The 20,124-nt window shown below is 41.1% G+C and overlaps 2 protein-coding genes across 2 annotated transcripts; one reads left to right on the top strand and one right to left on the bottom strand.

Annotated features, from left to right (window-relative positions):
* Positions 1–224: 224 nt before the first annotated feature.
* Positions 225–14,803, bottom strand: LOC135085939 (conserved oligomeric Golgi complex subunit 7-like). Its single transcript, XM_063980723.1, has 12 exons — positions 14,710–14,803; positions 14,527–14,613; positions 13,923–14,003; positions 13,207–13,380; positions 12,036–12,182; positions 9,721–9,838; positions 6,961–7,144; positions 5,091–5,217; positions 4,447–4,579; positions 3,371–3,504; positions 2,726–2,860; positions 225–708 (listed from the first exon to the last, which is right to left on the bottom strand). The coding sequence occupies exons 1-12, from the start codon at positions 14,710–14,712 to the stop codon at positions 412–414; spliced, it is 1,620 nt and encodes a 539-aa protein (XP_063836793.1). The 5' UTR covers positions 14,713–14,803; the 3' UTR covers positions 225–411.
* Positions 14,804–15,353: 550 nt separating this feature from the next.
* Positions 15,354–19,921, top strand: LOC135086095 (zinc finger and SCAN domain-containing protein 32-like). Its single transcript, XM_063980863.1, has 4 exons — positions 15,354–15,602; positions 16,674–16,827; positions 17,771–18,610; positions 19,287–19,921. The coding sequence occupies exons 2-4, from the start codon at positions 16,676–16,678 to the stop codon at positions 19,909–19,911; spliced, it is 1,617 nt and encodes a 538-aa protein (XP_063836933.1). The 5' UTR covers positions 15,354–15,602; positions 16,674–16,675; the 3' UTR covers positions 19,912–19,921.
* Positions 19,922–20,124: the final 203 nt, after the last annotated feature.

Below are 20,124 nucleotides of genomic sequence, written 5' to 3'. Positions count from 1 at the left end.
GTTTGTGGATACGGGCGGTTAGTCGCTTGGGTTACCTTTTTAACACTGTGGGTAGGTTGTGTTCCAATCACAGCATCGGGGTCACCAATGTGATTCAAGAATCATCCACATTAAGAAAGGAAGGTTTTTCTATTTATACTAGGCAGGGAAAAAAACTTTGATACCGCGATTCAGGATTGTACGCGCAGAGCCGTGTGCCATAGTAAGGTAGGATCAACGCCATCTGTTGGTGATTGACTGTCACTAGTTTGTAGTTATATGATAGACTAGCTGTGCCCGCGACTTCGTACGCGTGAAAACCCGTTTTCGCAACATTTTTCATTATTGCTCTGCTCCTATTGATCGTAGCGTGATGTTGTATAGCCTATAGCCTTCCTCGATAAATGGGCTATCTAACACTGAAAGAATTTTTCAAATCAGACCAGTAGTACCGGAGATTAGCGCGTTCAAGTAAACAAACAAACTCTTCAGCTTTATAATATTAGTATAGATGTCACCACAATACTTACCTTCATCCTTACTCTCTCTAGCGTGTCCGGCGGCGGCGGCACTCAAAGCGGCGGCGGCGGCGGCCTCCAACGCTAACGCCGCCGGAAAAGCCGCGCAAAGCACGCCGGATCCCCGCCCTCGGCCCGCCGATTCCAAGAAACTGGTCTCGATGGTGCGACTGTGTGAAGATATCAGGTTGGAGAGAGCTGTGAAGAAGTTCTGGAAGAAAAAAATCATAACTCACTAAAAAAGTTATATCTAAAGCGAGGTTTAGTCTGCGTTTGAGATTAGATGTGCGCGGTTGCGGATGCGAGAGATGTGTTTGTGTGCCGGACGGTATGGGGTAGCAACCCTGTGCGGACCCTGGATACCGTACGCCGACACGGCGCGATGCGGGGTGCAGCGCGAGCGGGAGAGCGAGACGAAGGGGGCGGGGAGCGCAGAAATAATAACTCGGTTGTGGTTGAGACTGTGACCGGTTCCTCGGAGCAGTGGCGAGAGCTTGGTGTTGTAGCTTGTTGAGGAGAAAACGCGGAACTGACTGGGTCCGGATGGCACCCCGATATTTATTTACTTTCATTAGAGTGAGAAAACCTCGTTGCCTCTCGCTCTAATGAAACAGCAAATTTATTGCCCTCTCTTTCTAATTTAGACCCCCCCTGGGCGGCAATACCGTATAGAGAGCCTGTTTTTTATCTATTCGGTGACCTATTTTTTAACTATGACCTTGACCTAATTCTTATCGGATTATAATTAGCTCTTCCACTATTCTTTGGAATCTATGTTATTTATTTTCAGGTAAACTATCCCTTATCATTAGACAGGTAAATAAAGGTACACAGGTACAGGGTTAATTACAAATTAAGAATTTGTACACGAAATAGGGCTCATTTGGCCACACGATTTTACATTAATTGCCTTTATGGCTAATTAAGATTATCACCAATTAAAAGTAAATAACTATAAAGATCTACACATAATTATCTATCTAATATACATACTATAAATACGACTCGACATACATAACTATGCGAAATTACAGGTTTAATCGATATACATAAAACAAAGGGCTATCAAATTATACATTTCTATGGTTTTCTAAAATAAACTATGATTTATACATCTCCAACGTCCCACATACGCCTATTAATCAGTAATTAAGGACTCGACACATTACTAATTGAACCAACAAAGAGAAAGTGGACTGTATTACGAAGTTATCGACATTTAAACTATACAAACTTTATAAAACGAAATAAAAATGAAACAACTATGAAACAAAACGAAACAATTATTTACAGCTATTCTACGTTTTCTATTCGGAGGCCGTCCGTCGTGCACAGTTTGTAAGAAACCAATAGAATCGATTCATTTACCGAGGCCAGATAACGGTATCTGGTGGAAACGCATCCCTAATTTTTAAGTGACCCCTATGGTAACAAATAACAGGTATTTTGTTTTCATAGGGGTCACTTAAAAAATAGGGATTGATGGTGAAAACGGGCATTAGACTATAGTCAGGTCTATGAGCACGTAGAATTTTGTTTAATGCTCGCACACTCACTGCGGCCGCCCGTCGCACAGTCGCGACAGCAATATAATTACGCGCGAGCGATAAGGATGGGTAGCTTGGGGTCATTGGACGAAATTCTACGTGCTCACAGACTGGGCTTTACAAATCTAAAGCACACCTGAAGTCTCACGGCCGCTGGCAGATTGACTTGTCACGGCGGCTGACGATTGACTTGTCACGGTCACTAACAGATTTACTTGTCACGGCCTTTGACAGATTGACTTGTCACGGCGGCTGACGATTGAATTGTCACGGCGGCTGATGATTGAATTGTCACGGTCACTAACAGATTCACTTGTCAAGGCCTCTGACGATTGAATTGTCACGGCCGCTGACAGATTGACTTGTCACGGCCGCTGACGATTGACTTGTCACGGCCGCTGACAGATTGACTTGTCACGGTCACTAACAGATTCACTTGTCACGGCCGTTGACAGATTGACTTGTCACGGCGGCTGACGATTGAATTGTCACGGCGGATGACGATTGATTCGTCACGGTCACTAACAGATTGACTTGTAACGGCCGCTGACGATTGACTTGTCACGACCGCTGGCAGATTGACTTGTCACGACAGCTGACTTTTTTGACTTGTCACGACAGCTGACTTTTTTGACATAAGATAAAAAAAATGCTGAAAAATTGTTATTTATTCCAACTCACATCAACAGCAGGCAAGTAGTAAGGGTATACAGCGATGCCAGCGATCTTCTTCGCCTTGCTATACGCTGTGGCCAGCCAGTCGTCGCAGCGTTCAGCGATTGACAGCAACGCTCTGGACTGTTCTAGAAGGTCCTCCTGGAATAGAATGATTGGGGTTTAGATAGAGTAGTTCTTGCATCCAGCGCCTTCCCGCTACCTGTATGAGGTCGTCGGTCCACCTTGTCCTACGTCTCACAGTTGGCAGGCCGCTACCAACCGGGCGATGTGGAAATCATTGGGGGACGCCTATGTTCAGCAGTGGACGTCCTGTGGCTGAAATAAGGGTGATAATCGCGTAACAGTAATATGCTAAGTCTATACTGAACAAACTATAATCAATCTTAACATGAGAGACATAAGGTTGAAGTCTGCTTAACTGCTGCAACTGAACGGTCTGACTGTTTCTCTAACAAATTTCGCCCTTGTAGCTCATACAGAAGGCAGTAGTTCCTTTAGTTCCTATAACCTATTTCATAACCTAATCTGTGCCTTAAAACAACTTTTCATAAAGGTGAAAATCGCTTACCAGTAACATCCTAAATCTGGTATACAGAACAACCTATTCTGAACCTTACACAGCTATACATAAGGTCCAATTTCCCTTACCTGCTGCAGCTGAGGGTCAGACAGTTTCTCAAGCAACATTCGCCCTTGTAGCTCTGTGTAAGAAGGTAGCAATTCCCTCAAAGGCGCGTACGCAGCGCGTCCGAATTCCCTGAGAGTCGCTGGTAGGAGTATTTCTAGAAGAATAAAGAAAGAAGATCTTTATTTAGTCCTACTAATATTACAAACGCGAAAGTTTGGATGTCTGGATGTTTGTTACTCTTTCACGCAAAAAGTACTGAACGGATTTTGTTGAAACTTTACAGCCAAAAAATTCAATATTCGAAACCCGCTTCATAGTAAGGGGGCGTCCATTAATTACGTGAGACGTTTAAAAAAATCTCACTAAATCTCACGTGGGGGAGAGGGGGGGTCTCGACAAATATCACGTAAAAATTTTTGAGCAAGAATCAGTGTAATATTAAAATAGAAATATAAAAGTTTTACATTACAACAAAACTGAAAAGATTTAACACTCAATGAGGGCTATCGTTTTAGCGCTCACCAGTTAGCGCCACTGTAGAGTAAGGTCCTGTCACTTGCTAGTAGCGAAGACAGTGGCTCCAACTGGTGAGCGCTAAAGTGGTAGGAGGACTATCGCATTTGCACTCATCAAGATGGCGCCACTGTAGAGTAAGGTCCTGTCAATCGCCAGGGGTGCCAACTGTTAAGTATAAAAACGATAGCCCTCATTGCGAGCTCATTATGATTCGTTACGAAAAGTTTTTTACATGTAGAAATGTAATATACTAAATACTAACTAATCAAAACATAGATTAACTCATTTACATTTCAATTACGCATTTTGAGAAATATCACGTGAGATTAGGGGGACGGGGAGGGGGTTGAGCAAAATCTCATGAAATCTCACCAAGGGGGGCGGGGAGGTTGAAAAATAGCCATTGAATGGACGCCCCCTAATACAACAGCGCGGGTCAACGCTCGCGCCGCTTCTGGTGTGACACACTTCAAAGAGTTTCTTGTATTACAACTTGCGCGGGCCCGCATTCAAACTGCGCTGCTACTGCCCCGCGTTTGGTCTGCCGAAACCTTTAGTGTTCGGGATGATGATGATTCACCTTTATTCGGCCTCGGCGCGTCAATGACATTCCTGATGAAGGTGATGAACTCATCTATGTCCCTCCTCAAGTCGGTCAGCAGATTGATTCCTTCTTCCGGGGTCGAGCACAGTTTGAAGCTCGCTGAGGCCACCTGAAGGTATATAAATAAATGTCCACGTCATACAGACTTTTCATGATTGTGTTAAAAAGATTAATTGATTTTCGACCTTATGTTTATGGTTTAAAGTTTGAATTATGGTGGCAAAGTAAACATCACCCAACTGTGGCAGATTTTTTTCTAAAGAATTCAAATTAAGAAGTATCGATTTTTTCCGGTTTTAAACCAGGAGCCGGTATTAATTGATTTTCGACCTTAAGCTTAGGGAATAAGGTACAAATTGGTGGCAAACATTTTAACATAACGTACTTTAGTGAAAGTGAAAGGCGGTTCTAGAAACAACAGCAGATTAAGAAGAAAGAAAATGTTTTGTTCTTCATAAAACACAGTTTAGTTAAAAAAAATGTAATACATTTATAGTTTTAATCTCGACCTTATCACAAGGAACTGATGTTCAAAATATGGTGGCAAGGTAAACATAACTTTGAAAAAGCTATTTTGAATTTCGACTTTACCCCAAGGGAATAACTTTCAAATTACTCACTTTAGTCGGAGGTGGTTCGAGTGACAGCAGCAGGTCAGTGTACAAGCGTATTAGTTCCCCCAAAGGCGTGTCAGCTTTCAGTACGTTGGTTAGCCATTCCACCTGTAGAATACATAGGAAATTATACCTTATACAGTGGGAATAAGAATAGAATTAAGTGTAAAAAATCTTCCTCGGAAATGTAACAGACATTTTATACTTACTCTATCTATTTAAAAAAACCGTATCAAAAACGTTGCGTAGTTTTAAATATCTAAGCATACATAGGCGGAAAGCGACTTTGTTTTATACTATGTATAGTCTGGTCCGTGAGCACGTAGAATTTTGTCCAATGACCCCAAGCTACACATCCTTATCGCTCGCGCGTAATTATGTTGCTATCGCGCTCGCACACTCACTGCGGGTGCCAGTCGCACAGTCGCGACAGCAATATACAGCAATATAATTACGCGCGAGCGATAAGGATGGGTAGCTAGGGGTCATTGGACAAAATTCTACGTGCTCACGGACCGGGCTTTAGTGATATTGAAGAGATGCAGTGGGTTTAGGGATGTTTCCTGGGTAAAAAAGCAAGAGTTTGAATTAGTCCGTCAGGTAACTTATCAAAAAATACTCGATAGTTAGTATTTTCACTTTTTCAAACCAATGAAGATTGAAAGGGCAAAAGAAAAGACCTGTGACGTCAAAGAATGCTAGTGAAGCACTTTGTGACGTCACGCGGAACTTCAACGCATCATAACTTGTTTGAATGATTAATAAAAAAATACGTGTCTAATATTTTTATTTTGTTTGATGGACTAAGTTTTTTTTTTTAAATAGCCTATTAAATCACTCACATAATTAAATACTAAAAAAATTACTGAAGTTAAGGAAATCTTTAGTTTTTACTAATTTTATCGGTAGGTATTACTTGTCAGCAGTGAAATGTTAAAATGTTCGTCAGTAACCTTAAGTCACAGGTCAGCAACGACATAGCCACTCCTCAGCAAAGATTGCCACTCGTCAGTAGCCACCCGTCAGCTAGACACAGCCACTCGCCATCAATGTTACTGTCACTTGTCAGGTGTGTCAAAGTCAAAGACAAAATTCATTAATTTGCATGGACTATTCTACATGCATGGACTAGTCAACAAACAAATAGTTAAATATTAAAAAAGACCCATTAAAAAACTTTACTTTTGCTCTTATGGAGCCTTAATATCTCATAATCAATTTGCCTTACCAGCGCTTATTTGTAGCCTCTTATTTGCACACTTGCTGTAGAGTGGCTTTCATGGCTGGGGCATGACAGCCACTCCACAGCAATGACAATAGTTACTCGCCTGCTTGTTAGCGTCCACGGCCAGCAAATGTGTCAGCGCCAGCGAGCTGTGTGCATTCAACTAATAGAAGTGTCTCTAAAGTACTCTATAAGGCCACCCGCCTGCCTGTGGTGAGAGAGAGGGAGAGAAAGAGAGAGAGAGAGAAAGAGAGAACGAAAGAGAGAGAGAGATAGAGATGAGTGTCTTACTACTTATGTGTCTATAAGAGTACCTAAGACACTGTCTATAAGGTGTGGCCACTCTGTGACCACTCGCCTGTCTGTGGTATCTACTAGAGAAAGAGACAAAGAGAGATAAAGAGAAACGAGTTTCTTACTACTACTATTAACCTACTCTATAGGGCTAAAGCCCGGTCTCCAAGCACGTAGAATTTTGTCCAATGACCCCAAGCTACCCATCCATAGCGCTCGCGCGTAATTATGTTGCTGTTGCGCTCGCACACTCACTGCGGGCGCCCGTCGCACAGTCGCGACAGCAATATAATTACGCGCGAGGGATAAGGATGGGTAGCTTGGGGTCAATGGACAAAATTCTACGTGCTCGGCGACCAGACTACACTCGCCTGCTTGTTAGCGTCTGCGGCCAGCAAATGTGTGAGCGCCGGTGAGCTGTGTGCCTCGAGCCGCCGCCAGCCCGCCACCAGCCGCGCCGCCGCCGCTCTCCGCCAGCAGCGCCGAGCCGGGGCGCCGCGGGACATGCCAGTTAGAAGGGACACGTAGACGGAGGTGCGGTCTGCGGGTAGACGGAGAAAAAAATGGCTTAGTCATTCTATCTTATCTATTTATAGCAGCTTTTGGGTTCGCCTTCGAACATAGGCCTCCTCTTCAACCCTACACCGACTTCTGTCCCTGGCCACACGCATCCAGTTCACTCCAGCCTGCTGCAGAACATTGATGGACTTTTTATAGATTTTTTTGGCTTAGTCATCAAAATGACAACTTCTCAAAATGACAACCGGGATGCAAAATGTACACTTCTCGAAATTACAACTTCTTAAAATGTCAACTTCACTAAAAGACAACTTCTTATAATAATATTGTCTATTTCGGATATTTTGATTATTTGTGGACATTTTGCGTCCCGGTTGTCATTTTGAGAAGTTGTCATTTTGATGACTAAGCCAAAAAAATCTATAAAAAGTCCATCAATGTTCTGCAGCAGGCTGGAGTGAACTGGATTCGTGTGGCCAGGGACAGAAGTCGGTCCACTACTGGACAAAGGCCTCCCACAAGGATTTCCACAAAGACCGGTCGCATCCAGGCACCTCCCGCGACCTTCACCAGATCGTCGATCCACCTAGTGTGAGGCATTTTCTGTAAATAGTAGAGTAGTACATATTTTTTATCACAGCCACTATTCAGCAATAATAGTGATTTGTTGGATGCATTTTCCGATATTTTTATTTTTCACAAATAACATAGCCACTAGATAGCCAGGTTAGAAGGGACACGCAGACGGCGGTGCGGTCCGTGAGTAGATCGATGTTTTTTTTAATTTTCTGTAATTACACACTCTCTAGTAACCATAGCCACTAGTCAGCAATGATAGCCACTCGTCAGAAATGTTATAGCCACTCAATAGACACTCGTCGGTAATGATAGCCACTAGCCAGTTATGAAAGCTACTCAACAGAATTAACATAGCCACTTCTTAGCCATGATAGCCACTCATCAGAAATGACTTATCCCCTCGATAGCCAGGTTAAAAATGTCTACGTTTACACAACATGTTCATAGTCAGGTAAAATATATGACTGTTATAAGGTACGATGCCCATTGTCGGCGCGCGTCGCAGTGCGTCGGAGCGCACTTACACGGCCGTAAAGAAAATAGTATTTTATTAACAGTTCTTAGGCCGAGTTGCACCATCTAACTTTAACTTTGACAAACGTCAAAAATCTTTCAAACTCCATACAAAAAGCACCGGTTATTGTTATTGTAACGGTTTAAATAAGGTCGTGCAACTCAGCCTGAGTTTCTAACAGTTGAAAGAAAGCTCAGCTTTCAAAGCTGCAGACTCTTGCTTTCGTAATCTGGTACTTCTAAAAACCCTATTACGATTTCTGGTGCTTCTAAAAACCCTGACTGTTATAAGACTTTACCGGCATCCATTTGTGTAAGTGCCTCTATGAAAGGCGGGGTTATTGCTGCTTCCAGCCTATTGTATAGTGTCTCTAGTTGTAGTCGCTTGCTCTCGTAGTCTGGCTCTTTTAAAAACTCTTATATGTATAACTTCTGGGGCATCTAAAACCCTTTTATGACTTTTATAAGACTTACCAGCGTCCATTTGTGTGAGTGCCTCTATGAAAGGCGGGGTTATGGCAGGCCTAGCTCACTCCGCGCGGTACATCGGATAATTACCTACAGCGAAGCGCCCCGCCGGCGGGTATTATATCAGTCGAGTGTCACGCGCGCGCCCGTCGGGACTTGATGTTTTGCCTTTAATAAATAATTTCTTTTGAATACAATTTATGATGTTTTAAGAATTTTATCGTTAAAATATTAACTATTACCTTTCCGTGTAGGTAAATGAAACTGAAGAGTAACATCGATACACCAAATTACGACAAGCTAGTTCTTTTACCATAATGCATAGGTACCCCAACAATATTCAGTAAAAAATAAATTGTTGCCAAAGTACAGCGAGTAACATTAGATTAAGTTTGTGCAAAGCCAAATACAAATATGATTTTCGGGTGATGCCTCTCGTTCTAGGATGTAGCCGTTTCGTGTTTGCGTAGTAAGTAGGTAGGTATGATTTGTCATTCTTTCTTCTGTGATAGTAGGTATGTTTAATTTATTTGTCTTATGTTAAAATAGGTATGAATGAAGACATTGTATTAAAATAAGTACTTTATTATCCTAAGTAGGTATATTTAAAATGTTATTTTTACAAAGGTAAAATAACACTAATACTTACCTACATACGTACCTCATTACAAATACCTAAGTAGATTAATTCTATTTTTTCACTAGACAGCATAGCAACCCTAGCAGCGTAAGAAGAAGCAGAGGCACGCGATAGAAAGAGACAAAACTTGTAGGTGAATAAAATTGTAGGTACGTAGTGCTGTGCGAGCTGAATTCCACTGTATCGCGTCGTAGCAAGACTCGCATTTATTTAAATCGTCTTGCGGAGTAATCCTTCTGTACCTGTACTATTACTTATTCTGTGGTTATGGCTGCCTCCAGCCTGTTGTATAGTCTCTAGCTGTAAGTCGCTTGCTTTCGTAGTCTGGGGCTTCTAAACAGCTCTTATATGACTTTTAGTGCTTCTAAAAGCGCTTTTATATCTCTTATGAGACTTACCAGCGTCCATCTGTGTGAGTGCTTCAATAAAAGGCGGGGTTATAGCTGCCTCCAGCCTGTTGTATAATGTTTCCAGCTGCAGACGTTTGCTCTCATAATCCGGGGCTTCGCTTAGCACCTGGGGAGAAATAAAATGTAATAAATTGAGATATCTTTAATGCTATAATGCTGAGCTAAACTGAATCAGGTTACGTCAAATGTCAGCAAGACTTCAGATTTGTATGCTCTGTTACGTCATAATATTATGTCAAAATCACCCCTCCCGTGCCGCTGCCATACTTTTTGTCTCATTTAAGGGCAACCGCTGCCTTCGACGAATTCTCGACATATACTGGCCCGAGAAAATCTCCAACGTCGAGCTATTGGAACGAAATTCCGATCGACCAGCAGATCAAGCGCCGCAAGTGGAACTGGATTGGCCACACTCTCCGAAGGGACCCCGATCACATCCCTAAGCAGGCTCTGGATTGGAATCCCCAAAGAAAACGCAAACGTGGTCGACCCAGGCAAACTTGGCGGCGCACTGTAGCGGACGAGGCGAAGAAGATCGGCAAGACCTGGAGCGAGATCAAGCGAGAAGCTCAAGACCGAACGCGATGGAGGACTGTTGTGGACGCCCTCTGCCCCATCTAGGGGACATAGGACCATAAGTAAAGTAAGTCAAGGGCTACAGAGACTGCGAATTTTGTAAATAAGATTTATTTTTTATTACACAAACATTAACAATGATACACAAACCGGGAAAGCCCCCGGAGGACCCCTCGTCGTACAGACCCATAAGCCTCTTGCCTGTGCTGTCTAAAGTGTTTGAGAGGATCCTCCTGAGCAGAATATCACCCATACTCAATGAAAACCTAACAATACCTCAACACCAGTTTGGTTTTAGACAGCAGCACTCTACGGTAGAACAGGTGCATCGGGTGTGTGATAGAATAAGACAGTCCTTCGAAAAAAAGGAATACTGCTCCGCTGTATTCTTGGATATCCAGGCAGCCTTTGATAAAGTGTGGCATAGAGGCCTCCTCTACAAAATAAAAACATACCTACCGCATAGTTTTTACCTATTGATGGAGTCATACCTCACAAACAGAATTTTCCAGGTGAGAGAGGACGGAGAACTGTCTGTTATAAAAGATATAATGGCGGGAGTTCCACAAGTATCTGTGCTTGGCCCCGTATTATATACTATCTACACTGCTGACCTCCCAGAAACACAAGATGTAACAACGGCTACATTTGCTGATGACACTGCAATCCTAGCAAGCAGCAAGGATCCAATTGCAGCATCCGCCGTCTTGCAAAATAGCCTTGACAAAGTCGACGAATGGATCCAGAAATGGAGAATAAAAGCCAGCACAACTAAATCCGTGCATGTCACGTTCACATTAAGGAGGGGAAGCTGCGCTCCAGTGAAAATGGGAGGCAATGTATTGCCACAGAGTGAATCTGTTCGATACCTCGGTATGCATCTGGACAAAAGGCTGACCTGGAAAAAACACATCAAAACAAAAAGAGACGAGCTGAATATGCGGTTTAGGAATATCTACTGGCTGATGGCACGTAACTCCAAACTGTTGATCGACAACAAACTGTTGATATACAAAGTGATCCTGAAACCAATATGGATGTACGGCGCACAGCTGTGGGGAAGTGCTAGTGACTCTAACATAAACATAGTGCAGAGACTGCAGAATGGCATCCTAAGAACCATCTCAAATGCACCATGGTTCATTACCAACACTGAAATCCACGAAGCTCTGAGCATGAGAACTGTTAGGGAGGAGCTAAAGCTGACAGGGAATAAATATAAAACGCGACTGGAAAATCACCCAAATCAGTTGGCTACTGCGTTGGCAACCATCAGCTACATTAAACGACTGAAGCGCCACGATATACTTGGTGACAGATGGTGAATGAGGAGTATCCTGCTGATTGCAGATGAGCGCAAAAAAAAAAAAAAAAAAATTACACAAACATTTAATTTTGTGTGAAATCATAAAAAGTCGACTACTCTAAGTGGGACGAATCCACAATTTATCGTTCTGAGTTAAGTTTCTCTTGAGTTTTTTTTATTTTTATTTTTTTCTTTATTAAGGAAACAGAAAAGGTGTGTTTTAGCGGATCAGCACGTGGAGTTACAGTCTGGATCTCCACTCCGCTTAAATTCTTCGCTCCGCTTCTCGGTATTGTATGAAACTAGCTCGCAACACTATCCACTGAAGCAGAACGGAATGGGATTTTAAAAAGGCAGCCTAAAGCTAAGCGTCCACTTGTCGGTATCGTACGCAATGGACGCAAATGTGAAAAAGACTCACCTCCAAGCTAGCCGTCATGGCTGCCACTCTCCCAGCTAACTCCTGTAGCTCATTACTTCCAGTCGGCACTCCTGCTTCCAAAACGTCTTCAAGCCACGCCGCTAGCGCCGCCCACTTGTCGGCTTCACGGAGAGTCGACGCTGCGTTCTGGGAAAATACAATATAGTTGTATGGGCGGTATTCCATAGGGGAATAAAAAAATCGTATCGTAAATTGAAGTTACGGCTAAGCCAATCCGGCTCGAAGGACCATAAACGAAATACGTCACTACAAGATGTTATTAAGTGAAAGGCGTCTTGGAGCACGCGAGGGGTTAGAGGACTCATAGGGCATATCCCGCTTTTTGCAGGATCCCGTTTAATAGCTTTCGTGTTTTAATATCAGCAAAAAGTCCGTTAAAAAAACACAAACTTGTGTGTTCACACTACAGTCGTTTTACGGAATTCTGCATTACTGAATCCTGCAAAACAGGATTGACGTGAGAAAGGGACCTAAGATAGCCAGTTCCTTTGTGATTGAGCATTCCGAGTGAAGTTCGCTTCCACCTTCAGACTGATCATCACCACACCAAGAGCTTCCTCGATTTTTAAGAACTAGTGAAGAAAGAAAGATTTTAAGGATTTTTAAGAACTAAAGCCTGGTCCGTGAGCACGTAGAATTTTGTCCAATGACCCAAAGCTACCCATCCTTATCGCTCGCGCGTAATTATGTTGCTGTCGCGCTCGCACACTCACTGCGGGCGCCCGTCGCACAGTCGCGACAGCAATATAATTACGCGCGAGCGATAAGGATGGGTAGCTTGGGGTCATTGGACAAAATTCTACGTGCTCACGGACCAGACTTTAGTAGATTTTCACGCTGTCACCGTCCCGTGCCGCTCCCATAACCCAGGCACTGACTCACTTATTTACTAGTCCTATAGTAATTTGAAACTTTTGGTGCTTCTAAAAGCCCTTTTACGACTATTATAACACTTGCTTGCGTCGTAAAAGCGCTTTCACATTACGGCGTTAGTAGCGCTACTGCATCGCGGCAGCGGCGTTTTTATAATATAATGTGAAGGCAGACATCCGCTGTCATATTGTATGAAATTATCGGCAGCGCGTCTGTCGCGCTGCTAAGTCGCCTAAATGTGAAAGCGCTGTAAGTGCTAATATTGTAAATTAGTGACCTCCAGCCGGCTCTTGAGCTGGTCGGTCCTTTGCAGGCTCTCGATGGAGTGCCCCGTCTGTTCCTGCACGTCTCGCACCATCTGCTCCAGAGACAGGAGTCTCTGCTGTAGCAGCGCGCCTTCTAACTGGAGGGAAGACGCGTCTTGAAGCACCCGAGGGATTGAGGTCACTATCTGGAAGAGGGTAATAAAAATGTGTACAGATTGCTATAGTCTGGTCTGCGAGCACGTCGAATTTTGTCCAATGACCCCAAGCTACCCATCCTTATCGCTCGCGCGTAATTATGTTTGCTGTCGCGCTCGCACACTCACTGCGGGCTATGGAATATAAAAGATGGGTAGCTTGGGGTCATTGGACAAAATTCTACGTGCTCACAGACTGGGCTTTAGTTAAAGATGTCCAACGATGTACTGTCCCAGCTATGACATTGTCATGAGGGAGCTACTATCAATACTGGAATAATAGTTTTTGATTTTTAACTGCGGCCGATGGGGCAGCAAGGTTCTGGAATGGAGGCCGCGTACCGGAAAATGCAGCGTGAGACGTCCACCTACAAAGTGGACCGACGACATCGTAAAAGTAGCAGGGAAGCGCTGGACGCATGCCGCTACCAATCGATCAATGTGGAAAGCATTGGGGGAGGCCTATGTTCAGCAGTGGACGTCCTATGGCTGAAATGATGATGATGATCCTGGGGATTGTACAACAAACTTACTTGAGTAGTTGTCTCGTCCAGTGAATTTGTAAGCTGCTTCATGTACAGCTGTAGTCTGGTTACTGTGTTGTTGACGAATATCTGAAATGAATAAAATTCAAGTTTCTATTTATTTAGTTACGATGCTTAGTTAGAGGTTACAATGAAAACATACAGAAATTGATTGTACATGAGTTTTTCGGCTTTTTTGTCATCTCGTGTGCCTCGAATAATCGCTCCTCTAGGCCTACCCATGATTAGCCAAAATTAGGGTTGCCAGGTCCAAAAACACAAAAGCCGGACTCTGTGCTTCATTTGGCCGGACATTTAACTCTAAAAGTCGGACATGTCACGGGGGCGGGGGGTGCAATTAGTGTCATAGCTCACGAGTGAGTTCTATCATCATCGATTGCTCAACATCCTGATGCGTGCGCTTGATATTATTCTGTACCTCGATTTTCGCCTGGCGCGGCAGCCACATAAAAAGGGACAGGCCGGACAAGACGGTAAAAAGCCAAACATGTCCGGCTAAAGCCGGACACCTGGCAACCCTAGCCAAAATGTATGTAACCAAAAACACAAATTAAAACATAGTTCTGTATTTAAATGATAAATTAGCACTTACATCTTTTTCTTGGTTGCCGCTAGAACTCCAGGCCTTGTTGATCCATTTTTTGGGGTCAAAATCATCTTCGCCGAACGTTTTTAAGTCCTAAAACAAGAAAAATTCGTAAATAAAAAGCGAATTTCTTATTGGATAAGTACTTAGGCTGGAAGATAAAGTATTATTTCTGACTTCTAAACTTACCATAGCGGCGAATACTTGTTGTTAGTTTATACGCAAGAAATACGAACGGGAAATGGTTTAATTATTAGTTATAATAAATTGGAAAAATGAAAATAACACACAAATTCTGTACAGCTGACGTGTTGACATACGAAACTGACAACTGACAGACGACGTAAACAGCTGATCTTGACATTAACAAACTCATCTCCTGAAACAGCGCCATCTCTTGTATTTCTCTTAAACTAATGTGTACAAGATGTGTTTTAATTTTTTTATTGTATTCAAGATTTGGCATTTGACCACGTGTACGCTTTTTATAAAAATAAGTTTAAAAACTTAATATTTAAAATTAATATTTAAAACCTTCGCATCTAAAAAGTTAGTTTTTCCTCTAATTTCAATTCACCTCGAAGTTAAATTATTTTTTGTTGGTTCCACACAGCTATACAGTTTGTAACTAAAAATTATTTTTTCATTACATAAAATCAATAAACAGGCTAAAAAATCGTAAACTTTGCTTGTATGCACTATATTCCTGCCATATTCTTCGACTCCTGCATACTGGATTAGTGAAGTTGCAAGGCAGTTATCACAGAGCACGCAGTTATTATAAAAAAAAACAAGAAAAAAAGAAAACGTCATTTTTCCAATTTCGATTTGGTTGGGAAGGAAATGGATGGTTTTAAAAAAACGAAAAACATTTAATTAAATTAATTACAAAAATGCAATACTATTTCTTGTGATACTGATATTTCAAGTAATTAGATAAGTAGCTTCAATTCTAGTTAGGTTATTTTATACATTGCATGTTAGTGAATTCCATTATTTATTCCTATTTTAATGAACTCGTGAATCTCTGACATCTGACGTAGTGGATCTAAAAAGGCTAAATGTTAATGAATAAAGTCCAGGTAAGTAAGCTTAATATTATCTTCTGTATTTTTAAAATTAATTTGAAAATAATTTCCTATTTCTCAACACCAGTTTTTGCCATAATTTTGTTTGCACTTTTTTGTTAAGTTAAATGTGAGTCACTTAGGACTTCAGTGCTATCAATGTACTGGACAGATTTCACATTATTAAACTGGCTTTACTACTATAATTCTACCCAAATTTTGTGTCATTCCATGTTGTGAGACCAATATTAAAGCCCCAAAGAATAGTAGAGGAAAAAATAATACCCCATTGGAAAAGTAAATTGCTTCAATATTAAAGTCCTAACTTCATAAAGAACCTGGATTGTCTCAAAGAGAATACAATAGCAAGACTTGTTTATGTTATTACTACTTACTCTCTGGGAAAACTTGGGGGATAAATAAACAGAAAGCATGTTCGATCTGTTTTAATGCATTAGACTTTTACAAATCTGTTCCAAAGTGTAGTGAAGTGATAAATTCATGAAAATATTCAAGCAGTTGTACTGTGAACTAGCTTTGGAACCTGAGGGCTTAGTGTGAGTTTACATCTGAGCGTATTTAAAAAATGTATGAAAATTTTAATTATTGAAAGTTACCACTAGGTGTGCTGAACAATCCGTCATACATTTAATGTCATTTTTTACTTAACTCACACAGCCTGATAGACGCTTAAAACCTGATTATACAAGAATAGGCACTTGTGTCCACAGAATTCATAAAAATAATAGACTAATACCCTACCCTACCTACCTATGGTATCAAACCCGACCTACCCTATGGTAATAAATAACAGGAATTTTGTTTACATAGGGGTCACTTAAAAATTAGGGATTGATGGTGAAAACGGGCATTAAACACCTGGGTTATATTGTGCAAACTTGATTCTACTGTTTTGACGGGACTTTTGATGAAATAAACTTCTGTAAGATGTTTTGAGCAGAGGGTAAAAGGATTATAGGAGGGCAATGCTTTAAAGTTTATTTTGTTTATTCCATATAATTTATTATAATGAAATTAAATACCTATGGAACTGTTTTTGAGCTATTTCTACTGTACCGTTTCCAGAAATGAAGCATAAAAGTAAGAAGAAGTATCATCACAATGACTCGGACTCCGAAAGCGACGTTCCGCTGGTGGACTTCCAGAGTCGATCCAAGAGCAGCCTGTATACGTACTCTGTGGAGAAATGCGACTTTTGTGATATGATCTTCTATAACAAGTAAGTTTTATTTAAATACTAGCTTTCCGACCGCGGCTTCGCCCGCATGGAATTTTGTCTGTAACAGAAAAACTTTATCGCGCGCGTCCCTGTTTAAAAAACCGGAATAAAAACTATCCTATGTCCTTTCCCGGGACTCAAACTATCTCTATGCCAAATTTCATCAAAATCGGTTCAGTGGTTTAGGCGTGAAAGCGAGACAGACAGACAGACAGAGTTACTTTTGCATTTATAATATTAGTACAGATTATGAAAAAGAAACATACCTGTCCTTTCCTATTTAAATTCTGTATTTAAAAATCTGATTTGTTCAATTTCTATTATCATTTATGGTACACAATTCACAGAGGAAATTACTCTGTGAATTGTGTACCAATAGTAAAAGAATCAACTTCAGCTATTTACAAAATATTTTTAATGATGCTTTTAATGAACCAATTACTAAATGAAATTGTGATTTGTGTAATAAACATGTTAATGTCGTAAACAGATTTACAAATTGAGACAACGTATTGATGAACGTCAACACGAACGACAATTGACCTGCAGGCAATCTTCAAATCAAAGCACGCAAGTTAACCGCTTTTGTGGTTTAGTGGTAAGACTACCTGCTTCAGACGCAGAGGTCCCGGGATCGATTCCCAGAGGTGGCAGATTTTTCTGTTTGGTTTGTTTGGTGGTAGGGCTTGTTCTAAGTCCGCCTGGCTAGCTACCACCATCTTACCTAAAGTCTGTCGCCATAACAACAATGTTAACAGCATTATTCCGAGATTTACGGAGCGAAAAATGGTATACAAAAAACTCTGAAGTTTTCGGAATTTGAAAGAAAGAAGGAAAGAAAAAATAGAATTTGCCTACTGTTCTGTAGGCTAGGTAGTAGGCTGCAACTGATTGAAATTAAATTATTTACTGTTATTAACGCACCTTTCTTTATTATTTCTAGATACAACATGCTAGTCCACAACGCGAAGCACATAATAATACCCTTAATAAACCAGAAGCTCTACGAATGCACCCAATGCAAGCGCTTGTTCAACACCGTAGAATCTCTCGAATGGCACTCGATCAATAGTCACTCTTACATCTCTAGCAATAAGGATTATTTGCCCAAAATACTGCAGAGCTTCGTCAAAAGGGAACCAGTCACAATGTTGACTAAAGAACCTCTAATAGATATAAGTTTACACAGAGCAAACGGTGAAAGTCCTGATATCACAAGTAATGTACCTGATTTATTAGAAAGTTTCGTGAAGAAAGAGCCCGTGACAATGCTCACAAAACTGCCTGATCCACCGTCAAGAACTGAGAATATTCTAGAAAGTTTAGTGAAGAGAGAACCGATCATGTTGTTGAACAACGAAAGCTTTCTGAACAGCAATCTCCACAAAGATGAAGCTTACTCGGATTCAGATAGAGATATGCCATCGGACAGTGATGATGGTGATGAAAACGAAGTATTGAATAGCGATGATGAAATAATTGAAATTAAAAGCAAGATAGAGTTTGAATACATCAACATTGATACTGAAAAGAAGATTAAAGACAGATTGTTGTTCGAAGATGATGATGATGAAGTATTTCATGATCCTAATCTATTTGTTAATGAAAAAGAAGCTTTAAATAACTGTAAAAGAAACACAATAATATTAGGGAACAAGCCGAACGTGAAATGTAATGGGGATGAAAGTGTGCATGAAGAGGAATTCCATAGTGTGCATTACGATGAGCTGATCAGACCAGGAGTGTATCGTTGCAAAAAATGCACCATGGTTTTCCCTAGCAAGTTAGTATTTTGGTTACTACTTACTAATACAACCCTAGTCTTCGTGAATGAAAGAATCGAGCGACTGTGCGACGGGCGCCCGCAGTGTACCTATATGTTACGGTCAAAGTGATAAATGTGAAAATTATGAATAATCGCCGGTTATTATGAATAATAACCACATGATTTGGTAAATGTGATTAATATGAGGTCCTTTATGTGTGTATAAATGACCCAAGGGCCACCCCCGCCGCAACTTAACCTATTTTTCACTTTAAATCAAAACATTATGTTATAGGCATCATGGAAAAGTAATATTATGCAAGAAACATTCCAAACTCATTATGCCAAATTATATTAATATATGATATCAAAACGTTCAAAATTTTGGCTGTACACGAGCATGTACACAAGATGTTCTCTTTTATGAAATTTGTTAGTACTAAGGTTGAATTACAAAATAATCACTGTTAAATGTGATTAATTTATCACTTTTACCGCGACTGTCGCTAATTATTCATAATAACCGGTTATTATTAATAATTTTCAATTTATCACATTAACCGTAACATATAATTACGCGCGAGCGATAAGGATGGGTAGCTTGGGGTCATTGGACAAAATTCTACTTGCTCGGAGACCAGGCTTTATAAATATTGTTGTAAACTATTTTTAATTTAATTAATTTTCATTCCAGATTCGACGCCATCATCCACGAGACAGACCATATCAGATTCAAACGCCGTGTGCCCTTCATGTGCCGAATCTGCGATTGGGCAGTAGGGAACAACTTAGCAGCCCTACAGTACCACAAAAGACGGAAGCACCCCGACAAAGAATTGAAAACTCACAAGGAATTCACCAAGTGCTTCGAATGTGGTCTCCGTTACATCAGCAATATGAGACACAGGCAGAACTACCACAACGAATTCGCTTGCAAATTTTGCCGGGACGTGTTCACGTGTCAAAGTGATTTGGATAGTCATAAGTTAGAACATGTTAAAGGCGATCACGAGTTTAATTGGTCGATAAAAACAGTGAAAGTGTGTGATTTTTGCTTCGGCTGGTTTAAGGATAAAGTGAATTTGAAATATAAGCATATAAAAGACTATTTTAGGTTGGGTGAACGGTTACAGTGTGAGCGATGTGAGAAATACTGCTTTCAATTGAGGATTGTGAGGATCCGATGGAGGAAACGAAGGAACCCCATGAGAGAACAGTTGACGTACGAGTCTAAGAAAAAGAAACCTATGAACAACTCAGATAGGTTGAAGAATGTGCAACAGCGGCTAAAGATGTTGAAAACATTAAATAAATTTTGATTTCGCGTTTCGTTGTTGTGTTTTATTTGTGTTAACTAGCGACCTGCCATTGCTTCGCACAGGTACACACGGCCACAGTGTTAACTATCCATTTCCGTTTTTGCTCTCGCTCTCATCAAATGGTGATTCTTTGCGATAGAACGAGATGACATGACAGGCAATGGGCAGTTAACACTGTTGCCGATAGTACAATGTAGGTATTATACCTAGTTA

The sequence above is a fragment of the Ostrinia nubilalis genome, chromosome 30 (assembly GCF_963855985.1).
Source record: "Ostrinia nubilalis chromosome 30, ilOstNubi1.1, whole genome shotgun sequence".
Classification (NCBI taxonomy): domain Eukaryota; kingdom Metazoa; phylum Arthropoda; class Insecta; order Lepidoptera; family Crambidae; genus Ostrinia; species Ostrinia nubilalis.
Note: the sequence above shows the minus strand (reverse complement) of the source record. Positions and strands in the feature narration are given on the sequence as shown.